At 37.9% G+C, this 21,193-nt stretch overlaps 3 protein-coding genes across 4 annotated transcripts; 2 read left to right on the forward strand and 1 right to left on the reverse strand.

Annotated features, from left to right (window-relative positions):
• On the forward strand, positions 1-5,775 carry si:ch211-137a8.4 (microtubule-associated protein 1B). The gene is made up of 3 exons (XM_043258620.1): positions 1-350; positions 2,363-4,394; positions 5,252-5,775. Exons 2-3 carry the CDS (start codon positions 2,549-2,551, stop codon positions 5,272-5,274), a joined length of 1,869 nt encoding a protein of 622 aa, XP_043114555.1. The 5' UTR covers positions 1-350; positions 2,363-2,548; the 3' UTR covers positions 5,275-5,775.
• A 731-nt stretch (positions 5,776-6,506) lies between these two features.
• On the reverse strand, positions 6,507-16,513 carry zgc:162698 (Transmembrane protein 87A-like). Of its 2 annotated transcripts, none has more exons than XM_043258622.1 (21): positions 16,315-16,513; positions 15,877-15,946; positions 15,484-15,575; positions 15,262-15,381; positions 15,005-15,058; positions 14,282-14,347; positions 13,855-13,917; positions 13,646-13,766; positions 13,398-13,459; positions 13,119-13,302; positions 11,724-11,823; positions 11,371-11,464; positions 10,021-10,089; positions 9,588-9,696; positions 9,207-9,265; positions 8,997-9,100; positions 8,832-8,905; positions 8,247-8,308; positions 7,976-8,028; positions 7,761-7,791; positions 6,507-7,315 (listed from the first exon to the last, which is right to left on the reverse strand). In XM_043258622.1, exons 1-21 carry the CDS (start codon positions 16,450-16,452, stop codon positions 7,274-7,276), a joined length of 1,767 nt encoding a protein of 588 aa, XP_043114557.1. In that variant the 5' UTR covers positions 16,453-16,513; the 3' UTR covers positions 6,507-7,273. The 2 variants fall into 2 exon arrangements, with proteins under 2 accessions (XP_043114557.1, XP_043114556.1); XM_043258621.1 differs by lacking the exon at positions 10,021-10,089 and adding an exon at positions 11,142-11,213 and having other exon boundaries at positions 16,315-16,512.
• A 760-nt stretch (positions 16,514-17,273) lies between these two features.
• Positions 17,274-21,170, forward strand: capns1b (calpain, small subunit 1 b). Its single transcript, XM_043258631.1, has 11 exons — positions 17,274-17,499; positions 17,875-17,929; positions 18,040-18,070; positions 18,258-18,350; positions 19,562-19,619; positions 19,702-19,766; positions 19,859-19,927; positions 20,036-20,114; positions 20,328-20,444; positions 20,541-20,599; positions 20,690-21,170. The coding sequence occupies exons 2-11, from the start codon at positions 17,883-17,885 to the stop codon at positions 20,714-20,716; spliced, it is 645 nt and encodes a 214-aa protein (XP_043114566.1). The 5' UTR covers positions 17,274-17,499; positions 17,875-17,882; the 3' UTR covers positions 20,717-21,170.
• Positions 21,171-21,193: the final 23 nt, after the last annotated feature.

Below are 21,193 nucleotides of genomic sequence, written 5' to 3' on the forward strand. Positions count from 1 at the left end.
CCCTCTTAGTGTTGGGGGGTGTGTGTGTGTGTGTGTGGTGGCAGGGTGGGGGTGGTCTCCCTGGTTGCTAAGGGCAACAGGGTGAGATAGATGGAGCCGCAGCTGCGCGTCTGTTAATACCAGCGCTCGACCCTCAACGTCCCCGCGCGCGCAATTCTCCACACACACACACACACACACACATATACATACATACGCGCGCGTTCTCTCTCTCACTCAAACACACTGATCTCTCTTCAGTCAAGGCATGAGGATGCGAGCGGGGATTTAGTTTCAGTGTCTTTTCCAGTCTGCAGCAGATTATTACCTTTCCTCCAGCACACGGGACGGATTTACACACGAGGAACAAGGTTTGCAGACTCTTTTCTTAGTTGTAATGTTTTTTAGGTTGTATTATTTTTGAATATTTCTGTCGTGCAGAACTTCTTATTGCATTTATGTGTCAAAACGTTGTCGTGAACGCTTCGCCTATGCAGTGCATTTACAATGGATAGTATAAGGAAGTGCAGGGATTTATTTGGAAAGGACAATAGGCGCGCAATGACTGCGCCCTGGATTTGAATTCGTAGGCATAGTGAAATAGAGTATTTGGTTAAATGCGTTTCCAGCTTGCCTTGCTTTTTTTAATGTGTATGAATAAGGACATCTGCTTCACTATTGCGTGTTTGCTCAAGCAACTGTTACGAGTTCGTTCATTCATTCATGCGATCAACTTCGCCAAACGTGCCAGACTGTCCTCCCGCATATTATCATCAGACGCACTCAAGTGTGAATTTGCTCCCAATTGCGCCCAGTCTGTGGTGTAGGCTACGTGTCAGTGAAATACCCGTTTTCAAACCAAACGCACTTCGGTCGCTGTTGATTCCTAACGAGATTTCGAGAATAAAACAAGCATGGCTTTACCACAATAGACACGGAATGCGCGCGCGCTTGTGCGTGTGGCGCGCGGGTTGTTGTTGTTTTCCCGCTGCATGATGATTTCATTATTCCTACATCACACATTTACACGGTGACAGACGTGTTAGCGGTTACTGAAAGCTTCGTGGATCCAAATCATTTTAATTATTCACAAACAACTGCGAGGTCCTTTAAATTGGTGATCCGAATCAAGTGACGTGAATGAGCATTGTTCAGGGTTGTTTTCCAGACACAACAGAAGTGGGATGTCTCCTTGAGTCTTTTCGATGCTTTTTTCGGCAAATAACACACTGCTCGTGCAACGCCGTCAATTAAAACAACTTGGGTGATGTTGATATCAACACATTTTTACAAAATGGAGGAGATGGTTAGGGACGCATTAGCAATGCAAATGAGGTTTTGAAGAGCACTGGCACCTGCTGTCTCGAGCATTTGCATTGGCTTTTCCCTCGTTTCTCATTAGAATTATGTTCTACTTCTGCAAAGCAAGGTTTGAGCCCACTCTTAGGGCTTTATCGAGGGAGCTTCTCCAAGTCTCTTCTACTGCGTTTGCATAACAAAGGGCAAGGGTTTTGTCCATGAAAAGAGGGGACAAAACCGTCAAGCCTCAATTGTCCCAGTGTCAGTCGGATGGGCAAGCAGGGTCTTGTGCCCCATCAGTAAACAGACTCAGTCACGGCGAAATCCAATTAAGCCATGTTCTTTCCATCAGGCTTTTCACAGGGCAAAGAATATTGCTTCTGTTTTTTATGCTACTGTACTAATTTTACGGTGTGTACAGTCATAAGGTTCCTTGAATAAATCAATTATGTAACTATGTCACATGTGGTTTCACCTCTAGCGTCTCAGACCAAATACAACAAATACATGAAATATTTGAAATTCGCAAGTGGGTCATTCAGAGGAAGCATTAAATTGCTTTAAGCATCAAGAAAGCCTGATGAAAGATCATTTTTTTAATCTCAAAAGAATCCTCTGTGTAGAAACAAAAGCAGCCCCAGTGTTAAGCGACATGAGTTGACCTAAGGTGAAGAGTTTAGAGGTTTATAATAAGATCTTTCATTGTCATATGGGCAACGGTATGTGGACTTATTTTTGCGTTTGCCATTTTCATGTCCTTGCCTGACAACACATATGCGCACATTTACGCAATAACAGAAGATGTGGTGTATTCAGCTCAATATGTAAATGAGAGATTTTCTAAAGTACAGGAAAAACTCAAAATAGCTTAAATGTTATAACACATCAGTAATCATGTGTACACTGTGACTTGAAGGTGATTGCAGGCACTTAAAGAGAGAATAAGAATGTTTAGTACATACTTAACTTTTACCCCATGTACACAGCAGTGCAGCTACGTTTCATGCATTGTAAAAAATCTCATATGTTGATTGAAATACATGCAGCCAATTTAAAACTGATTGTTGTTGTTTTCTCCTTTTAGCTTTGAAGTCCATCTACTCCATACGGAATATGATGCAGAATTGCCCATTTCTTATGGAAATAAGTTGGATAGGAACACTCACAGAGCTGTTGGCTAATCCTCAATGAACTCAGTTCCATAAAGAACTCAAGGAAATAAGTATCTTTCAACAAGGAAGACCTAAAAGTTGGAGTTTTTATTTTCGATATGGCTGCAACCGAGGCTAATGCAGAGCCTGTCCAAGCAGACATTGTCGAGAACAAGGCAGAGGTAGAAACCACAAATCCAGCCCCAGCTTCAACAGAGGAAGCCCCAGCTTCAACAGAGGAAACACAACCTTCTACTGAGGCACCGCCAAGCACAGAGCAACCAGCCGATAACAAATCCAAGCCAGCCTCTGAAAAAATATGGGACTCTTTTTTAAATAAAAGTGGGCTTGGAAAAGTCATGGGAGGGAAAAAAAAGAAGGAGCAGCAGACAGGAGCTGAGGATACTACTGGCGAGGAGCAGGATAAGGTTTCTAGCCAGAATGATCAAGGGGATACTGCAGGCCCTAAAGAGCAGGAATCTAGTCAGCCAGCAGATGCTGGAGAGGCTGCAGCTGATGGGCAGACTATTGAAAAAGCACCAGAAAATGAGGAGGCTTCCCAAGAGCAAAAGGCATCTGGTGCCAAGCCAAAGCAAGGAGAGAAGTCTAGTGTTAGGGACTTCATCCGCAAGCCTGTTGCAAAAATTTTCTCGCACAAAAGCACAGACAAAAAGGAGGGAACAGGAGCACTCCAAAAACATGGCAAGGTTCGGTCAAAATCACTGGACAGGCTGGAGGATGCTGATGCTGATGCCAGTACAAATGTGGGAGACCAAGCAGAGGAGCCTCCGACAGCAGACGAGCCAGACAAGTCTAACCCCCAAACAACGAAAAACATGAAACGCTGGCACTCTTTTAAGAAACTCATGGCTCAGAAAAGTCACAAGAAAAGCACAGACGAGTCCAAGGATGCTGATGGAGCAGAAGGAGCCAGTGCAGATGGAGCTGGAGACAGTGGAACACTGGATTCCACTACAAAGTCAGAGCACTCTGGGCAAAAAAGGTGGAAACTAAAAAGATCCTGGACATTCCAAGGTCTGAAGAGAGATTCATCTGTTGTTGGAATCCACAAACCAAAGGACAAAGACTCTTCAGATGTTAAAGATGAAAATGCCCCAGAGGCTGAACAGGGGACGGATGATGTAAAGGTAGCCAGTGACATAGAAACACAGGAGAAGTCTAACACTGAGGGTGAGGAGGAGAAAGGAGCAACTGCTACTACACAGCCTGCAAAATCAGTGGACCAGCATGCAAATGAGATCTGGACCTCTTTCAAAAAACGAGTTATTCCCAAATCTAAGAGGGCAGCTGACTCTGGTGGAGTAGAAGAGGAAGGAGTGGGTGAGCAAGAGCAGACTGATGAACCACAGGCGGGTAAAGACTCATGCAAGACAGCCAAGGCAAAAAGGACACACTTCAACCGTGCTGTGTCACTAAAGAACTTCATACTGCGAAAGGGGAAGAGCACCAGCATGGACATGGGGGAGGGTACAGCAGCCCACAAAGATGGAGATGGTACTGGTGAGAGTGAGGCTAAAGACGTGGATGGCCTTGATGATGCAGCTGGGGCAACTGATGTCCCACAGACTGGATCAGAGGAGCAGACTGAGGCTCCGAGTGAGAGCAATAATGAAGCTCAGGTGGCAAGCGAACACAAGAGTTCTGATGGAGAGGAGAGGTCCCACACTAGTGCACCATCTGGTCAGCCATCAGACAAGTCTCACGTAGCGGATCCAGAGGGTGGAGGCCAGACAGAGCCAAAAGCCAATGGTGAGAATGGATGCTCGGACGCTACACCAGAGGACACCGCAGCACACAATCACGAAGCAACAACCCAGAATGACGTGAAGGACGAGGAGACCAATCAGGAGACCATAGACTCTAGTGGCAAAACTTGTCCGAAGGATGGGAAGATCCTCAATCAAGACGGGAAGTGTGATACTGTCAATGCAGTTGCCCAAAGCGGTGAGTGTGAAGCTCCAATTGACTCGAGAGATCAACAGCAAAATGGAAATGACAAAGCAGAGTCTAAAGTAGGAGTAGGTACTAGTGTTGAGATAGAGACTGGGGGGGATGGGGCCTCTCAATGTGGAGGGTCCCTTTCTGGGTCAGCGAAGACCAATACAGATGAACAAGAGGAGGCCTTGAAGAGGATGTTCTATGAGGTTGCAGCTTCCATCGTTCGTGCAGTTGTATCGTCAGCCACTGAACAGTTAGCCAAGGAGAAGGACGTTCTGGACAGTAGTTTGAAGTGTTTCCAGCCTGAAAACAATAGCAGTTACACAGATATTGATGTCAGTTACTGTCACAGAGAAGTTGCTTTAAATCAGGGATCTCTGTATTGATCCTTGGCGATCTTGAGTACCTTCATATGTGTTTGTGGGAACATGTTCTGGTGTTGTGGGCATGTCCAAAAGTTATTGCTACACTCCGTAAACCCCTTTAAAACGTTGTGAAATTTAGGGTCAGTGAATTCGAAGGAAGATACAGGTGGTTTAATTGAGCAGTTATGAAGTTATCCAAAGTAGCAATTTGTGTATTCTCAAAAGTATTATATATGTCAAGTAATTTATAAAGGAAAGATTTCAGCATGTTTCTGTGTTAACGTGGAACCAGTGTTTTTGAGGTAGAGGTTTTTCACAATACTGTCAGATGCAGTTGTGCAGTGTTTGCTGTTCTGTATTATAAAGATCACAATTTATTTTGGTGAACCTAGATGAACCTCTTCTCTGTAACAATAATATGTGTATAATGAATGAAAATGTAAAATGTAGAAATATATTGTAATATATTCTGAAATCTCTTCTGTTATCATTTACCAGAAAAAAAGGCGGGAAACGTGTGACGCCACACAAAGAGGATTAGATCTGCATGGGATTCGTTCAGCGAGGAGCTTTGCCCCCCCTTCCCCCAAAATATGGAGTAATCACATGTTTACGCCACGATTCACCATGGTGAGAGATGCAATCCACATAGTTTAAAAAAATCTTGAAAAGCAATAATTCAGAATCATCAATCAGTGCAGTTCTTGCTACCATTACATCATTGTAAATGTTTTGCCTGTCTACTAGTGAGATTTTATATTGTCATAAATGACATTCCTTTGAAATGTTAATCTCAGTGATCACAAAGTACCGTGATCATAAAGACTGTTAGTTTTATATTAATTGCCATTCTGTTTGTAGTTTTCCTTTGACTAGATATATGTGATACAGACACATTTGAAATAACAGCCCGCCAGACTGCCCCCGAATTGTGAATTCAATACGGAATGTGCTCTAATCTCTGTGTTTTTGTTTTTAGACTGTTATCTTGTGTACATGAATAAACCACCATTAAACATTAAGTACTTCTCTGGGTTTTCTTGCAGATTATGCCATCAGATTTTAGGAAATGCTGACTCGTAACAGATTAACCGGGTTGGCCATTTGGGGCAGTTGTAAAATAAGACTCAGCTAATGCAAATCAAGGGAGAAAATGTTTAGTTTCCCTCCAAAAATACTGCTTCACAAATAGTGCGTTATTTGCATCTTGGAAATGGGAACACGCATTACATAAAACCCCTAATATGAACAGTGTATTATGGCAAATGTCAATTTATATTGGATTTATTTAACAGCAATTTAATATCCTACTCTATCCTTTCAATATTTGCATTGAGCTCAGGTTATTATGGCTGTGCCATCCTTGACGACTTCACAGTGTCAACTATTTACACTAAATCATGCTATTATCTAGAACGTTAAATGCAGCTTAACAGATATCCTAGCAACAGGTATGGTGCAGCATTCCCTGTAGCTCATCGTGGGGTCAGGGTTAATGAAGAACCGTGTAGAAGTATTAACAGATAATGAGCTGACTTAACAGGGACAAAACAGGACAGAGATATTGAGAATGTATTGGCAAGTGGGTGAAACTGACACTCTGCATGACAGACTTTTGAATGTGGCTTTGAGAAGAAATCAATAGCTATCGACAGCACGACCCCGGTGGACTTCACAGACTTAGCATACGCAGTCAAAGCATTAGGTCTCTTCTTACATGGGTCAAGAAGGGTCAATAACTTTTTACCGTTTGTTTTGGTATAAAAATACTTTTATTTGCAACAGGCATTTGCACACGCTGCTAAATATACTGTGGTCAGCAGTTTATAGCTGTAATAAAAGATGAGTTTCAATCAACTGGGGACAAAAAAAAACAAAACACCTCTGCCCTTTGTTTTAGACAGTGTTGACAGACAAAGCTCTTGCAACCTCGTTTTCCCTTGTCATCTAACTACCCAGGCGAGTGTCTATTAACTATGACACAGAGCATTAAAAACTCACGTCAGATAAATCCATTGAAAGGCAATCTGCTTAATGGTGCACAGGCCAACAAGATGACACTTAATGGCCACTTTTACTGAAAATACCATCAGGTCAGAGAGGCACTGTCAATTTTTGAAAGCATACTGACGAATTAAAGAAAACCAGAAGAGAGAGCTTTTATCTTACATGTTTTTTTTTCCATCTTTATGTAATTAATAAGAGGATTGTTGTGCAAAAGCCTCTTAGTGAAAGCACAATGCACAAACTAATGTGTTTTAATCACATTTTGTACTGTAGATATGTAAACAACAGTCAAAGGCAATTTACAGTTATGATTTAAGAAAGTCTTACACCATAATATCTGAGAAAATATAAATACAAACAGGCAATTAAAAATAAAACAAAAACTCCTTTAGTGCATTACCCTCATAGACCCACATATTTACAGACATTGCTTATGAAAAGCTCATGTTTTGGGATAAAGCAGTTGTGCATTGTCGTACACATATTATATACATTACATACATCTTCAAAGATCTACTCCATTTTGGACATCTCAAATTTTGTAGTCATGATCTCCTGAGGAGAAAAAAAAAAAAAAAATCATGAAAGAAAATCATCTTTTAATCAATGAGAAAAGAGAGTCATTAAAAAAAAAAAAAAAAAAAAAAAAGCTGTGCAATACAATGAAATTCCTAAAATAAATGACACGGTTACATAAAAACCTATTAAAATCCTGCGTTTTTTTGTAGTATGTAATCTCTGATCTCCTCTTTTAAGAGATTTGTCCACGTTGGCTGCTGTTCGATATACAAACACATCCAATGTTAGCTTAAGTGAGCTCTCATTAGTCAGACAAAACCTCCAAAGCCTCAGCGCTCCTTTTGTTCCAAGCAGAAAGAAAACAACCGACGGAGAGGGAGCGAGGGTAAACACTGTGACGTGACGGGCTGAGCGCTTTCTGCTCTACTTTAGAAGCTCAAAGGGTGCCCACTGCTGGCCAATCAGAATATGAGACACTTACCTCGTCTGAGTCTAGCAGCGGCGGCAGTGCGCTGCAAAACAAAGAGAAGGACACGTCAATGACACGAGCAATGAGACTGCTAGTAGCTTTACAGACAAACTGATGACATGTTTGAGCGTACAAATAATCAGTGACGTACTGAATAGTGCCATTTGTTTTTGTATCTATTTATTATTCTGTCTAATTTTTATACACATATGGCTGCCTGGACTTACACATCAGCCATCGATGAGGGAATATTCTCCTCTACCCATTTGAGATCTTCATCCTGGATGGAATATGAAAGAAATATACCATGACATTACCAAAAAATATACAGCATATTTAAAAATAAACAACAATAAGCAATTTTTTCCACACAGTATGGTGTTTTTTATGTAAACATGTCTAATCGGTACATTTGGCATATTCTTACATATGGCAACATAACATGCTTTTTTCATGTAACAATTCACATTTTTGAGACCAAGTATTATTATGAATTACCACTTTGCTGGGTTTTGCACTTCCATTGATCTCTGGTTTCATCCCTCTCATTTTCACACCCTCTGTGAATTCAAGTTTAACTGGTTAGAACCGGCTTAACGCAGTCAAACAAAAAAACAAACAAAGGCCGATAACCAGATAACTTGATAGGCAGCATTCAAGTGTGCTGATGAAATGTAAACCGCATGCTTTAAGCTGGCGTGAAATGGAAAATGACCTTATTTTCTAAAAAGCATGCTATAGATCTTGTTGTAAACAAGTATATATAAAAAAAACCAACCAAGGTATATTTTGTTCAAATTACATAATTTGTCATAACATCACCAATTATTTAGTTTATTTAAACCTATCCCTGCAAGCTCATGTACATCTTGCTTCCACGCTTGAGCGTGACACCCGCATCTCAACCTCCAGTCATCAATCGTGACAAAACCTTTTTCATCCCTACTTAAAATACATCCTATTTAGCAGAGGATGGAAGACAGCTTGTGAAGATCCCATGTGCAGAATTATTTCTCCATCATTTTTAAATACAGGCCACTACTTCTGTCTCACACCTGCTATTTTTTTAATTAAGACTCTTACCGAAGGCTTCATTCATTAGCTGCTCCTCCTCTTCTTCCTCACTAACCTCATCCACCAGTGGACTGAAGGCATACCTAAAGGGTTCAGAAGGACAAAAATTGCCAATCTTGTTTCTGCTATGAAGCGGAGTGGGGTTGACACATGGGTAGAGGTGAAATGCTTTACCTCTGGTTGTTGGCTGATGGCCTCCATAAGAACATGATTACAAGCAGGATACTGGAGAACAAGAAGCGCCAGAAGGCATCATCTATCCACAGCTCTCTCCAGTCCTACAAGAGTGGTTATGAATGCAAGTAAGCATCATTAAAAAAAAAAGCATGAGTTGAACTAAAAAAAAAATAATTGAGGACATAGTCATTACAAGAGAAGGCTTACAGATTGGCACTTTGATAACTTGAAGGTCTTTGTTGTCCACACAATAAATATCACAGAAGCTGATAGAGAAGCAGAATTTCATTATGAGAACATGTGATAACATATCATTAAGGCAGTATTAATGCTTGCAAGTTTTCAGTAAAATGTTAGTTTGCAAAGTTGTAAACCTAAATATAGCAAGAAACAGAGACAGAGATTGAATGTCCCCAATTACGGCTCACTTTCCATTAATAAATCATGTAACCCAGATGTCTGACATAGACCAATCATAATTCAGTATGCGAAAATTACACAGACATGAATCACTGGCAGTTCCAATGCAGTACTGTAATCCTGTCAAAGACACTTTGCACAATAATTTAGTGTGACACATATGCTTACCGATAACAGCGAATATGAGAGTATTGGTGAAGTGTCGGTAAAGAGACAGCTTGACCACGTTTCTCCTCAGTCGAAGAAGCTTCATCGTCTGGGCCAGGCTAATGAAGATGTGACTAAGTGTCAAGGACTATATTTGATCACTAGGGCTTAGCGACTTCCTGTTCTTACACAATCTAATGCAATCAGTTCACTTTGCAGTAAAGAAAAAAAAGAGACACGAAACTGAACATTTTGAGAACTGTATAGTGACTGACATGCACAGGTTGGTCCTTTAGGTGTCCTCAAGCTTTAAAAGTACAGAAAATCCCAGAAATTGCAAAGGAGAACAAAAAGAGTGGTGTTCACCATCCCACATATGCAGGGCCACTGTTACACAACCCATTAAGAGAGAAAGAGGGACAAACACAAACAGCAATGGTGAAACGTAGGATATCCACCAGCAGAGGGTAGAGTCGAGAACAGCCAAGGGGATGGCAGCCAGCAACACCAGGTCATCTTCAGCCTGGCAGAACAATACAGGGGAAGAGAGAAGGAAAAGACAGAGAGAGCCAGGGAAAGAGAGAGAAGAGTAGCACCATCACACACACACCACCACCATCAGAGGGACCTACATAGAGCTGGGCGATTGCCTATTTATGATATTCAGTTCTGTATTTGCTCTAAAATGGCTTGAAACTGTGCCTTTCACTTATTTACTTATTTTATTTTTAGCAGCCATCATTTCAGTCTCCAGTGTCTCATGATACTTTAGAAATCATTGGTGCTCAATAAACATTTCTTATTATGATCAATGTTTAAAACAGCTGTGCTGTTTATTTTTGTAAAAATCAGAATTTTTTAAAAATTTTTAAACAGGATTCTACAGGATTTTTTTTTTTTTTTTTTTTTTCAACTTAAAAGTCTTGCACTTTTGGTCATTTTAACTGACCCCAAATATTATATGAACAGTACTGTATGTAAAATGTTACTATTCCTAAAACAGCAATATTTTCCTATTTTTAAGTAAATCGTTGAATCAGAATTGATGTACAGTAAAACTGATTAACAGAAATGAACAGATCTCTTCAACTATTGAAATGATGCATTTTTCACCTCCAAATAGTGTGTTAAAACACCTACTATGGTGCTTAATGTTGCAATCAGAACCATGACAAATACATCTAAATATTTATTACGTCGCCCAGCTCTGTGCTCACATATTGCAAAACCATAACCACCATTCAGCCCAACAAAGGTAGATCATGCTACTAGCTTTAAGGCAAGACTGAAAAATGATATTTCATAAAGCATTATCCCAGCTGCACACCACCATCACATGAGCCAACATGAGCAAAGAGACTCAAATGTCCATATCACAGCTTCCTAAAAAAAATTAGACAAGAGTGAACTGTATATGTATGTGACTGCAGCCACAAAATAAAAGTTGCATCTATCTGGTTCAACCCACTTTCATTACCATTTATCTGTCCCAATCTACACCCTGCAGAAGTCACTGTCATAACAGCACAAATTGAACACACATTCTCAACATAGGATCGACTTGTGAAAGGATATCCACCACACAATACAAGAATCAATGAGGGCCATAACAATGTCACAAAGCAGCCTGCTTGAACCACCGTGCTCCTGTGAGAGAGAAACATTAAGCTTCACGTGACAATTGCTGCAGCATCATCATTAAGTTAAATTAGGAGGGTTTGTCACAAAGGTGGACATGTTTCTCCACTGGTCACTGTTTTCCATTTTTAGGGAAATTGTCTTCCAGCTATGAGTCTTTCCTTACCGTGTTGACTCTCAGTACACCTTCTATGATGGAGAAGATAAGGTAGAGCAGTCCTACCCCCACCACCCTGTGCAGCAATGCTCCTAGTCTTGGTCTGCAGCAAAAAGGCGGAGTTATTGAAAGAGAAATGTACAAAACTATACTTACAGCAACGCTAACATTTTTCAATATTAATAATTAGTGTTTTTATCCTATCAGAATTTTATAACAAAAATGTTATAACTTCTGATCAATTTAATGGCTTCCTGCTTTAAAAATGTTTTAATTAGACTGTTAATGTTATTACTTTTTTATTACCATTTTAATCCGATTTTTCAATTGCCTCAATATATTACTGCTTCGAAGAAACTTACTTGACTATGCCATATCCAAGGCTAGCAATGATGACAAGCACTCGAGCCAAGGTTCTTTTTACAGCTGAAAGCACCTCTGCAAACACCACTGCACCTTGAACTACACACACAAAAATTGCACCATAATGACTACATTCACTATAGCAAACTTATCAACGTTTAACAGCAAATATACACAACCAATCACCTCAAACATATGCCTGGATTTGATAAAGGACCATAACGCGTTTACTTTCGTGTTAACCATTAAGCAGCTTTATTTTTACATTTGCTATATTTAGAAATAATTGGTTACATGTAATCTGGATTACATAATCACATTCCAAAAATTAAGTACTTGTAATTAGATTTAATTTTAATATACTGGTTTTCAGACTTCAGCAATGTTTTATTGACTGCATGATTACATTATTCACACAATAGCACTACTTAAATTGTTTTTTTTAATATTTTAAATATTCCTATCTAAAAAGCCTGCTGCATAAATAGGTAATAATTATCATGTTTGCATGTTCATAACTTTTTTGACATTGGTTAACTTTCACATGACATGAGAGTTAACAAATCTTTCCATTTTTTGATAAGTGTTTTATTTTGATTGATGTTATTTTAAAATGACTTATTTTAATTAATATTTTTGTGATGTAATAATTTAATTATTATCTGTTTATTAAACACACTCATTTAATTTGATTAGAATACTTAAAATTTGTAATGTAATCAATTGCCTTGCTACAATTTTTATCATATAGTTTAGAATCAATAACAAATTACAATTTTTAGGTAATCTACTCATCTTTGCCTATAAAATTCTTTAAATTTTGAGCGTAGTAAGTGATCTCACGTTTACTTAACTACTTAACTCAACATCTTGTGTTGAAACGCAAACAAAAATATCAAATTTCAGCTGCAGGCCCACCATATGGTCTCAGTTAAAATTGGGAAATTAACAGTGCTGTCAAACGATTCAATAAAATAAAAGTTATTGTTTACATAATACATATGTGTACTGTGCATATTAATTACACATGCATAAATAAACACATGTATGTATATTATACGTATGTACATAAAAAATTATGAATATAAATACAGACAGTATGTGTGTGCATTTATATATACACAGAACCCATTATGCAAGCAAAATAAAATGCAAACATTTAGAAAATATTTACTTGCATATATTTATATTCTGATATTCTATATAAATATATTTAACATATAACACATTTTCTGAAATATACATGCGTTTGTGTGTGCATATGTATAAATACATAGTTAATAAATGTACACAGCATACACACTTACATTATGTAAACAATATTAATAATTTGATATCACTAGAAATGAGCAAAAATAAAAAATATTTACTGACACAATTTTAAGTTGTGTTACCTGATTGACCATCATAACGGATGCTCTGGAACTCTGCATAGTAGACAGCCTTCTCAATCATGCCCAGGAAGATCACTCCTCCGATCCAAAACTGAATCCGAAGCAGGTCTCTCCAGTAACACGCAGAAAGAGCCAACCACAGCACGCCCATAAGCACATAGATGATGCACATCACCATGTAGAACTGAAGACAATGGCCATTAAAAGAAAGACGTGAGCGGAGGCTTTGCTAATGAAAGAACCTAACAAAACCTAACAAGACAAAAACAATGTACTCACAATCATCAATGGCCATTCAGATGCTGAGATGTATTGATAGGTGCCGTGCATCCTGACCTCCACTGTATAACATATATTTTTTACAATTATTATTAAAATATTAAATATACTAGTAATGTTAACGCATTTACATTATTTAAAAGACCCCTTGTCACAGCAGGCTGTTCTTGTTCACAAGGCATTACGATGGCTTTTTGAGTTCATAAACCTCATTATTACTGTTAAGGCACAACTAATTAAAATCTTACATTTAATACTTGATTTAATTTCTTTGCCAGGTGGAGGATTTGCTTCAATTTTGATGATGAACATATAGGGACTGTCTTCCCAGGCTTGTGCCACTGCATTGTCTGATCTCAACTGTTTTTGCTGCAACAACAAAACATGAAAAAAGAGACACGCATTACCACATTAACCTTTTTGTATATCGTCATTCTTTTTGTGCTGTAATACTCACCGAGGTCTCCACCGATGAAGAGTCTTTGCTTTTTGGAGCACTTGATGAATTTGTTGCCGCAGCCTATTCATGCAAGCATTTAAAACAGCGAACAGCATAAATCTTAACATTGTTGGTATGGAACTTCATTCAAGTAACATCAAAAGGAAATTCTGTCAAAAATGTAAATTCTGTCATTATTTACACACTCTCATTAACATGCAAGTTGCTCTTTTCCATACAGTGAAACTAAAATGTAAAAATGTAAAAAAAACCCAACAACTATATTTTGCTTTGGTCCTTTTTGAAGCCTAACAGTCCCTAGCCCCTTGTATAGTAGAAAACAGATTTCCTTTAGTGTTTTTAAAAAAAAGAAGCATCACATAGGTTTAGAGAGTGAATAAATGACAGAATTTTAATTCGGAGTAAATTTTTGAATTGAACCAACATTTTTTGTCTGTCCTTCTGTCTTCGCTGCATCCCTCCTTCTTCTGCTTTGTGAATTAGGAGTTTCCTGAAACAACAACGAAAAAGGAAACAAAAGTTTCCCCCACTGTGTTTTCTACAGTAAAGCCTAAGTAAAATGTTGGACTGTGGCAATATTACAAATATTTTATGCTAAATTTGCATTGCCATTTCTGATTTCACAATTTTTGCAATTTGGTACAATTCCTTCCACAATGGACTAAACCTAAGCAGGATTAATAGTATGTTAGCTGGACAGCAATACATTTATGAAAGGTGACCATGGGTACACCCTCAAAAGAACCAATGACTGATTAGACAAGAACATCAAGTTAGCTTGCTGGTTGTATAAGCTTTGGCAACTAAAGTTAACAATAACAGTCAGAGAGAATCTGTGTCAGATAGTTAGCATGACAAACGAAACACTAATTAACTAGTCTTTTGGACAACTGGATTCTGATTAGTCAATCACAACCGCTGAATTTCACAACTGAATTCCAACAGAGCTAGCTTTTCTAGTTTATATAGTATATCACTCCGTTTATTCTCATATAGTTATCTCAAATCAGTAATTCATATTACACATTTCACGTGTTTTAAATTTAATTATGCTATCAACTTTGCACAATTGGATGACCATATGCACAAGCTACCACTATTTTTGACCCCAGAAAAACCCTGATTTAAAAGCATCGGATCAACTTACCGATGTTGGGAATGTCTTCAGCGAAATAGGATGATCAAAGTCTTTTACTCCAAACTGGTGCGTCCAAACAAAAAATAAATAAATAAATAAATAAGATCTCTTGGCATTCGTTTTAATTTGTCGAACCTGCCTGACCTGACTTAACAAAAAAATTAAACCTACAACTAAATACAAAGTCTTTTATGTTCATTAACACAGTGATAAAACTGTACATTCATTCAAGAAGTCATGTGTGAGACAGTGAAGATGGCATGTACCTTAATTCCAGGAGTATTAGATTCACACTTTATAGGATCATACTTGTGGGATATGAAGAATCCATTGCTTCCTTCGCGGTGCACACCGATGCTATCAAAATACACTTTTGCTGAATCAGACTTTTTGAAAAAAAAAACAAAAAAAAAAAACAAAAAACAGAATAATGCATTTTAAACTGCTGTAAATTCGAAAATATCACTTTTTGGTAAAATCACACTCACATCAAGTCCAAACACTTCATCGTAGCAAGGGGAACTCCGCAAATACCACGCTATACTGAGGTTTACAAGATCGTCACACTTTTCAATGTTCACTGAAATATATACAGCATAAGAATAATCAGATGTCATTCACTGATGGACTGGTTTTATCTTTTTATAGAAAATTGTATATGAAAAGAGCATACATAAAATAGAAAAATCTGTATTTTATTTAAATTTAATTAAATTTTATTTAACCCACTTGCCCTTTCGGGATGTGCATTGTTAGATTTCTGTGTTTTATCGATTACAATTCTTTTTAGCACTAATAAAACATTTGCTCATTTGTGTCAGAGAAAACCGAGCGCAAAAAACATAAGAAAGCAAATAAAGAAAGAAAAAAATCATACTCACAATTTATTTCAATCAAAGTGTTATTGAACATCGTCTTCGGAAAATAGCAATACTTTGGGTCCACACCTAGCTAAAATACACAAAAAAAAGGAAGATTCTTACAATTTGTTGATCTCAGTAGTTAAAATAAATGCTTTATGCTCATATACTACACAAGAAATGTATCTGTAACTAATAAAAAGGTTAGTATCAGGTATATTAGGGCAAGACCAGACTAAGACATCCTGTAGAGCCTGTAGCTTAGCCTTATCCCTTACTACACGTCCACTGTAGGCATTACATTACCGATTACAAAATATTCTACACATTCTTCAATTCTATACATTAATCTATAGTGTCTGTTAACCGGTGTTGTGTGTGTAAAGACAGTGGACTGTCATGAGGCTAGAAGACACAACACGAGCGTCAAGGTTTCACTGCAGGTGGTGATGCACTTACATTGTCCACATCCTGGACCCATTTTCCCTGCTCCGATATAGCTGTCAGCGGTGGTATTAATACAGAAAGAAAAATGACAACGAGCAGTACTCCTCTGAATTTTGTCGACACGAATGACTCGGCCGTGACAGTCGCCATTGTTAAGGAAGCAGTTGACGTTACAACTTTGCGAGCTACACTTCCCTGTGCAAATCCACTTCCTGTTCGACGTCACCTGGTGGGCGGGGTCGGGAAGCGAAATGTTGAAGATTACAGACTACAGTTATGCGTGATCTTAAGAGAAAGAAAGAATGAAAGGAAGCCCCGCAAAAGTAATATAAAAGTAATAACATCAAAAACAATCAGGAATAAAATCTAAAGTTAATAAATAAATAGGCGAATAAATACGATATAATTCAAGTAAATAGATTAGATAAAGACACAAATATTAGTTTAAAAGCTAATCTTCCCATAAACCACTGTATATTTATTATTACATTTCTGTCTTACACCACAATATTACTACTACAATGCCCAAAAAATTAATGGCCTCAACATACTTGTTGCTATAGAAAGTTCAGTGTATATGTATTTATTTATTTCCGTGGATATTTTCCTGTGGATGTATTTGGTCATTGAAACGTGAATGTTTAATAATTACAGTCGGATTAAAAGTAAATTCTTAATTCCATATTACATGTATTGGCATTAAACGTTGATAAACAAATGGAAGATTTATTCCGGTGTATGTTTAAATTGTATTTATTTTATTTATTTATTTGTATTGTTTGATTTCTGTATTTGATGTCGCAAATCGCACAATACAATCTAAACAGGACAGCATTTAAAAAAATTAAATTAAATTAATTGTCACTAGTAACAAATACGGAGAATAACCGAGGATGTAATGGCAGATTTGCGCAGTAGGGAGCGCCTAATACACACTTATAAAAACAGGCACGATAACTTAGCCTAGCCTACAAATTGACGCGTTGACGCAAAACCTCCGCAGTGTTGTTCGTGAACTTGGCGGACTGGTTTTAGGACCCGGAGTTTGACAAATCAGTGAACTGGGTGTGTAGAGTTTTCCATCCAGAACAGAATCGCCTTTGGGAGAAGCTGCGTTTACTTTTGCCTGTTTAACGTTACCTGAGCGGCGGGGCTTTTCTGGTTTTCTTCCTCTGCACCTTTCTGCTAGACCTTCCGGTAAGTTGTGATTCACGCGTCGCTCGTTTGGAAAACGTTTACAATTCCTGGTGTGCGTCAGAGTTAAACCACAGCGGCCTGCTAAAGTGTAACTTGATTTAACAGCAGTTAATCTAAGACCGGAGCTTAAACATCACGTTTTCATATAAGCCCGAATAATTTAGGCCTGTAGCCTGCTGAAAGTCATAATGCAGCAAACCGTTTGTTTATTCAGTGCAAAAACCATGGCAACCGCAAGTGAAGGCCACGAGTAGTTTATTTTCTTCATATTTTATTTACTTTTTTTTAACTGCTAGTATATTATGCTACAAACCTCAAAAAAAAAAAAAAAAAAAAAAAAAATTGCATAATCATGTCTAATCATTTTGTTTACAGTGCTCAAGATGTTTTTGGCCGACCGAGCTCTTAAAGGGCTCATAAATGTTGTCAGGTAAGCCTGTACTCTCACTACTGCTTGTCCAAAGAAAAATAAATACTTTTTCAACAATTCATCAGTAATGATATCTTTTTTTTTTCTTCTCCCTTTTCCGTGCATCACAGCAACATTGACCAGTTTCTTCCTTCAGATCCTGTACGTTTGAATATTCCTATATTTATTTATTTATTATCACTTTTAATTGTTTTGAATGGTTGAGGTTGTGCCGTGTCATTAAGCACTTTGGCAAATCCAGGAAGTCAAATATAGTGGTCCATTGATTTCTTAACTTTGAAAAAGTTTGATGCACTTCTCACAGTACTTTACTTGTCTGCTTTTCTAGCCTCCTCCCAGAAGACCACTCGCATACGCCAACCAGAATGAAACCGATGAAGAAAGGAAGTTTCGTAAAGTGTTTCAGCAGCTTGCGGGCGACGTGAGTAAACCTGCCATGCCCGCATACCTGTTATCTGTTCTTTCCGATGCTGTTCTCGATTTCCATTTTATTGCAGTATCTGATGCAGTTGAAACGTTCAGAGTTCAGCCAGGAGTTTAAGTTGCATTTAGGGAGTTTCTCCGTTATTCATTTTCTTGATTTTTCTTTTCTATAATCTGGGTCTTAATGCACTATACCATAGCTCTCTAATGATCCCATCACCTGCACGCAAAGGTATTTGAGTCTGACTACACATGTCCTGGTTACAACCTCCACAGGCATTGCCTGCATTCCACGGCTTCGCTCCACCCAGCGAGGTTTTGCTTCTGTTTTCAGAAACGTCTTGTATGTGTTATTCAGAGTTACTGGTCTTCAAACAGACATGACGGGCGTGGTTCTATCATACAAAACTAGTCCAGGGGCAAGAAGTATGACTGGATCTTCCTCTTTTTCACATTCCTGCCATTGTGAAGCAGGCTATCCCGATGGGTTTGGTTTGTGTTGAGTCATAGAGGGGCGTGGAAGCCTGGTTTACTGGAGTATTGGATTCATTAGACGTTAAAGCGAGCGCTCTTTCCTTTTTACGCTAGTGGAAAATTACTATCCAAACATGATTAGCATCAGAGAGAACATATAAGAGATTTTTCCCGTCAGCGGTTTGCGCAGTTACATAAAAAAAAGTGGGTTTCAAGCTTTTTGACACAAAGCCAGTAAATTGTACCATTATCACAACACCATTTGTTTGTTTTCAAATTGTATTGATTGATACAATAAACAACAAGTTTATGATTCTATAATGTTCCATATTTAGATATTAGGAAATACATATTTTACGTCTTGATTTATATGCGTATTTGCCTTTTTTTAATAACGTTTTAATCCACTTAATACATTAATTGCAATTAAAAAAAACCAAAAAACATTCAGTGTTTCTGGTAGGTAAAATAAAACTGTATTGCACTTCATGTTATTGCTTTCTTATGATAAATCGCTTGTATTTGTCCTTTTGTTAACATGTGCTAAATTTAATGAGTCATGGCATCCTCTTGCCCCGGTTTAAGAACTGCTGTTATAAAATACATATTTCCTATGCATGTCTGTGTTCTGTGTCAGTGCTTTATGCATTGCTAGTCTCTGTAAATTATTAAATTGCTTTTAACCTGTAAGTGCAACCTTTTTTTTTTTTTTTATTTAATTTCCTCTCATCGTAGGACATGGAAGTGAGCCCCAATGAACTGATGGGCATCCTTAACAAGATTATTGCCAAACGTGAGTTTCTTTAACATGTGTATGACACATGAGTCATTATGTAAAAGATTCTAATAAGAGGATTCCTGGTTTTCACCTCTAGATGGCGATCTGAGAACAGATGGTTTCACTATTGAGTCCTGCAGAAGCATGGTGGCAGTAATGGATGTATCCTTCAGTATAATCACGTTAACGGAAATCGGCCGAATATGACATTTTATGAATACTTTGTCAGTTTTGCCTTAACTGTCTGCTTTTAGAGTGACAGTACTGGAAAACTGGGATTTGAAGAGTTCAAGTATCTTTGGAATAACATCAAGAAGTGGCAGGTACAAACCGTATTAATTACACTTTTTATACTGGGGGACCATTTTGTCCTAGTTATTATAAATATCAAGATTTAAATGAGTTTTGCAACCTCTTTTTATTTAATACAGGGCATTTACAAGAATTTTGATGCTGATCGCTCTGGTTTGATTGGGTCTGATGAGTTACCAGGAGCTTTTAAAGCAGCAGGTAAGTAGTGGTGTCAGTATTTAAATGGAAACCGTTTGTATTGCTATTTTCAATTGCAAGCTAAAGTTTCCTGTGTTTTTTTTTTTTTTTTTCAGTATTGTGGTATAATAAAAAATAATAGTATATTTACCAGTCATTTATTCTCAGCCAGCCAGTCAAGTTGGAATAGAATATAGATTGAGTCTAATTTGTAATTTCTCCTTCTTCCTTTAGGGTTCCCACTCAATGACCAGCTTTTCCAATTGATCGTTAGGCGTTACAGCGATGAAAAGGGCAACATGGACTTTGACAATTACATTGGATGTCTTGTGCGCCTGGATGCTATGTGTCGTATGTTGCCATCTTAATGATTTTGCTCTTAGACTCACTGTATTTTTAGTTTCAACATGAATGGCCTCGCTCATGTGTTTTTTGTTTTTTAAACAGGTGCCTTCAAGACACTTGATAAAGACAACAATGGCACCATTAAAGTCGACATTCAAGAGGTACTGTATGTGAACTATAATTTAAGACCACAAAGAATCAATATCTCCCAAATTAGCTCCTATATAATCCTTTTTGTCTTTTGTTCACAGTGGTTGCAGCTGACGATGTACTCTTGAATATGAAAGAATATACCTCGCCATCTTGATTATGTTCTTTTGTCCGTTCATCTTTGTTGCCTGTCATTGTCAAAAGTCTTTTGTTTTTTAATAACTGACATAATTATTTGTTTCATTGTTCTCTGTGACAGCATGATCATACTGTGCTTTTACACTAGGTGGCAGCTTTGTTGCCACTCATCCTTGTTACATCCTTAGAGGTTCAGTTTATGTCGTATTTCCATGTTTTATTCCATGCTATTGCGCCCTTTTAATTTTATTCTATGGATTTATAATTTTACAAAGAGCCTTCAACCAAAGTTTAAAAGCCACGTTCAGAATAGTATAGTTTTAGAATACATAACAGCTATTAAGTACATGCTAGAGCTACACTATTTAATCACTGAGAATGAGTCGGCTGTCCGTTTTGCCAAAGTATTGTGCTGATGCTTAAATAAACGTTATTTGTGTTGGACATACAAAGCAGATCTCCACTCA

This window comes from Puntigrus tetrazona, chromosome 15, assembly GCF_018831695.1.
Source record: "Puntigrus tetrazona isolate hp1 chromosome 15, ASM1883169v1, whole genome shotgun sequence".
NCBI lineage: Eukaryota > Metazoa > Chordata > Actinopteri > Cypriniformes > Cyprinidae > Puntigrus > Puntigrus tetrazona.

Coding starts and splice junctions, on each gene's coding strand:
- si:ch211-137a8.4 (XM_043258620.1), top strand. CDS start 2,549: ATGGCTGCAACCGAGGCTAATGCAGAGCCTGTCCAAGCAGACATTGTC. Junction 4,395..5,251: donor CAATGCAGTTGCCCAAAGCG/GTGAGTGTGAAG, acceptor ATCATTTACCAG/AAAAAAAGGCGGGAAACGTG.
- zgc:162698 (XM_043258621.1), bottom strand. CDS start 16,452: ATGGCGACTGTCACGGCCGAGTCATTCGTGTCGACAAAATTCAGAGGA. Junction 15,947..16,314: donor GGGTCCAGGATGTGGACAAT/GTAAGTGCATCA, acceptor TGTGTATTTTAG/CTAGGTGTGGACCCAAAGTA. Junction 15,576..15,876: donor CACTTTGATTGAAATAAATT/GTGAGTATGATT, acceptor TATATATTTCAG/TGAACATTGAAAAGTGTGAC.
- capns1b (XM_043258631.1), top strand. CDS start 17,883: ATGTTTTTGGCCGACCGAGCTCTTAAAGGGCTCATAAATGTTGTCAG. Junction 18,071..18,257: donor AGTTTCTTCCTTCAGATCCT/GTACGTTTGAAT, acceptor CTGCTTTTCTAG/CCTCCTCCCAGAAGACCACT. Junction 20,600..20,689: donor TTAAAGTCGACATTCAAGAG/GTACTGTATGTG, acceptor TTTTGTTCACAG/TGGTTGCAGCTGACGATGTA.